This window comes from Hordeum vulgare, chromosome 5H (genome assembly GCF_904849725.1).
Source record: "Hordeum vulgare subsp. vulgare chromosome 5H, MorexV3_pseudomolecules_assembly, whole genome shotgun sequence".
In the NCBI taxonomy this organism is placed as follows: domain Eukaryota; kingdom Viridiplantae; phylum Streptophyta; class Magnoliopsida; order Poales; family Poaceae; genus Hordeum; species Hordeum vulgare.
Window position 1 is genome coordinate 587,045,227 of NC_058522.1, and position 2,738 is coordinate 587,047,964.

The following is a 2,738-nucleotide window of genomic DNA, read 5'->3' on the forward strand; positions in this document are numbered from 1 at the left end:
CTATGGACAGCCATCATTTGGATATCCATGATCAAGCTATGTTACATTAATGAATGTATGGAAGCTACTTGTGTATTAGTAAGAGATGATCACCAATCGTATTTGTGAATATAAAGGGCATTAATTATTACCGGGAGGTGCAAACTGTGCACATATTGGACACTAATTAAAATGTGTATCCATGATCAAATGGAATACCGCATTTATGAATTCTCACTGTGCGCACTATAAATACAGCCCAACCTCATGAACACCTCCATCCATCCACACCCTTCCTTATCCATCCATTTCACTCCATCTGCCTCTGCTTCAGTAGAATTCAAGGCTTCTATCTATCTATCCTTGTAGCAATGGCAACAATGGCGTCGACCTCCATCGTCTTATCCGTGATCGTCTTCCTCCTCCTTTTGAGTGCCATCACTAGTCAAGCCGACGGCTCTGGCGGTGGCAAACCTAAGGCGACAGGGCTCATAGTGGAAGCGTGCAAGAACGCCTCGGACAAGAACGAAAACATGGGTGTCACACAGGAATTCTGTTTGTCGACCCTCCAGTCAGACAATCGGAGTGCCGAGGCCAAAGACCTCCCTGGCTTGTTGTTCGTGTCCCTCGACATCCTTAAGGGCCGTGTCATTGATGCTGGCGTCAAGGTGAAGAAAATGCTGCAAAATGCTAAGAAAGGCACGGTGACGATGTATGCTCTGAATATTTGTGAGGTGGAATATGAGAAGATGGTGAGCAGGCTCAACATCTGCCAAGCCGTGATTAAGGATGACAAGGAGGGGGACCTGCTGTCCTTCCGTCGGCTGTACCACTGTGTGTATATGACCGACTACAATATCCAAGAGTGCGGATTTGAGCTTCCAAATGTGCGAGGGGCAGAGGCGGTGCTCAGTCAAAACGATGGGCTGCACATTGCGCTCAACCTCAACACCTGCTTGGTTGCACTATATTATGATGTCAAGTAGAGTACGTATTAATTAGATTACTACTACTGTATGATGTTAATTTGCTTTAAATTATCTGCCAACGAGAAAAGATGTACTCTTATTTGAGATAATAAAATAATCATAACGTTTGTTGTGGTGTGGCACAAATTTTACTACGCCTACTCATTTTTGGCTTAACCATGCATGGTTGTGGACAGGAGCCTCATTTGTAGAACCAAGTACTCCATCCGTTTCTAAATATAAGACCTTTTAGATATTACACTATAGACTAGATACGGAGCAAAATGAATGAATCTATATCCTAAAATATGACTATGTATGTGGTTCATAATGGAATTTCTAAAAGGTCTTATATTTAGAAACGGAGGGAGTATTCGACAAGGGATACGGAACGGATTTTCAGCGCATATCTGTATTAATACGGAACGGAGTTTCTCAATTTGATCCATCTATCTATATGGACTGTACGCATCATGCACACGGTACGCAGACGGACCAACAAGTTGCATGTGTGTTAACTGAAGGCAAATGTCCCCATAGCCTATATATATTGAGCCGGCTCTACATTTTCTTTCGAGACGTCTGAGCCGGCTCTAGCTAGGTGAATGGCCGATGATGCGGCCTCCTTTTAACTGGGCCGGCTCACATTTAGCCATCTGCTTATCTGTGCCAGCATATAGCTAGTTTAACCAAAGTGTGTAGGGATTCAAGTTGGGAATGGATCGACCCGGACCTGACCTTAGATTTGGCCTGATGACCCCAAGGTTAATATGCGAGGCCATAGATCGATCCATTTCATTAGAATTTCCTGACCTCAGTGATTCATTGGATAAACAAGTCCGACCCAAAATTCAGCATTTTTTACACACGGTTGGTGTCCTCGTGTATTACTCATCCCGTCTTGGTTTTTTCTTGATTTTTTTAAATCATCCTGTCCGCACACAAATGAGCTGATGTACACGTCATTGGATGCCTCATTACAGGAAATAATTAGCCATAGTGCACTGGCCGAGGCAATATGCCTATATGTATGCATGCTTGCTGTGCAATATGTTTATATGTATGCATGCATTTGTTCGTGCGATCCTTGGTTCAGAACTTCGGATGATATACCACGAGGATATTAAATGGCCTCATGTACTGATCCATTTAAACGATATGTATATGCATGCTTGTTGTCCTGTGTCTCATTGGTTCAGATGGGTCGACCCGTCTGACCCATCGGGTCGCATGGTGCCGGCTCCACTCACCCATATATGATTCAAGGTCAATCCACCGAACCCATTGGCCTTGACTTATTCGGTCGGGTCAGTGAACCGGCGAGCCGACCCGACCCGTTCCCATCTTGAGTAGGGATATATATTTCCTCCCAGCCATCTCCCAATCTGTGCTGTGAAGCTGCTGGCTGATGGTTTCGCGAACTATGGGAGACTAGAGTGTAGTACAACTTGTTGGTTACATAATTGTCCTCCTTGTATTGCTGAGCTTCTGCCAGCTGAGTGTAACTCTGGTCACATGGAACAAAAACTCTTTTACTTTGCAAAATGAAAAAAAATGGACATGATGATCACTACTAGGAAAACCCTTATAGAAAACCATTTAGTTGTGGCGCGTCCGCGCGGGTTACTTGGTCCGCGCTACTCTACTTAGTAGTAGCGAGGGTAAAAAAAACACGCTGCCGGTATGGAATAGTACTAGCGCTGGCACACCAGTTTGAGAATTATTGAAAGTCTGAAGGCATTGTTAGACATTACACCTTTCATTATACTTCTCAACAATACAATGTTGCTG

At 44.0% G+C, this 2,738-nt stretch overlaps 1 protein-coding gene across 1 annotated transcript; it reads left to right on the plus strand.

The window, feature by feature from the left end:
• The first annotated feature begins 268 nt into the window (after window positions 1–268).
• LOC123399726 lies at window positions 269–1,069 on the plus strand. Its single transcript, XM_045094113.1, has one exon. It carries the CDS (start codon window positions 351–353, stop codon window positions 963–965), a length of 615 nt encoding a protein of 204 aa, XP_044950048.1. The 5' UTR covers window positions 269–350; the 3' UTR covers window positions 966–1,069.
• The last annotated feature ends 1,669 nt before the right edge of the window (window positions 1,070–2,738 follow it).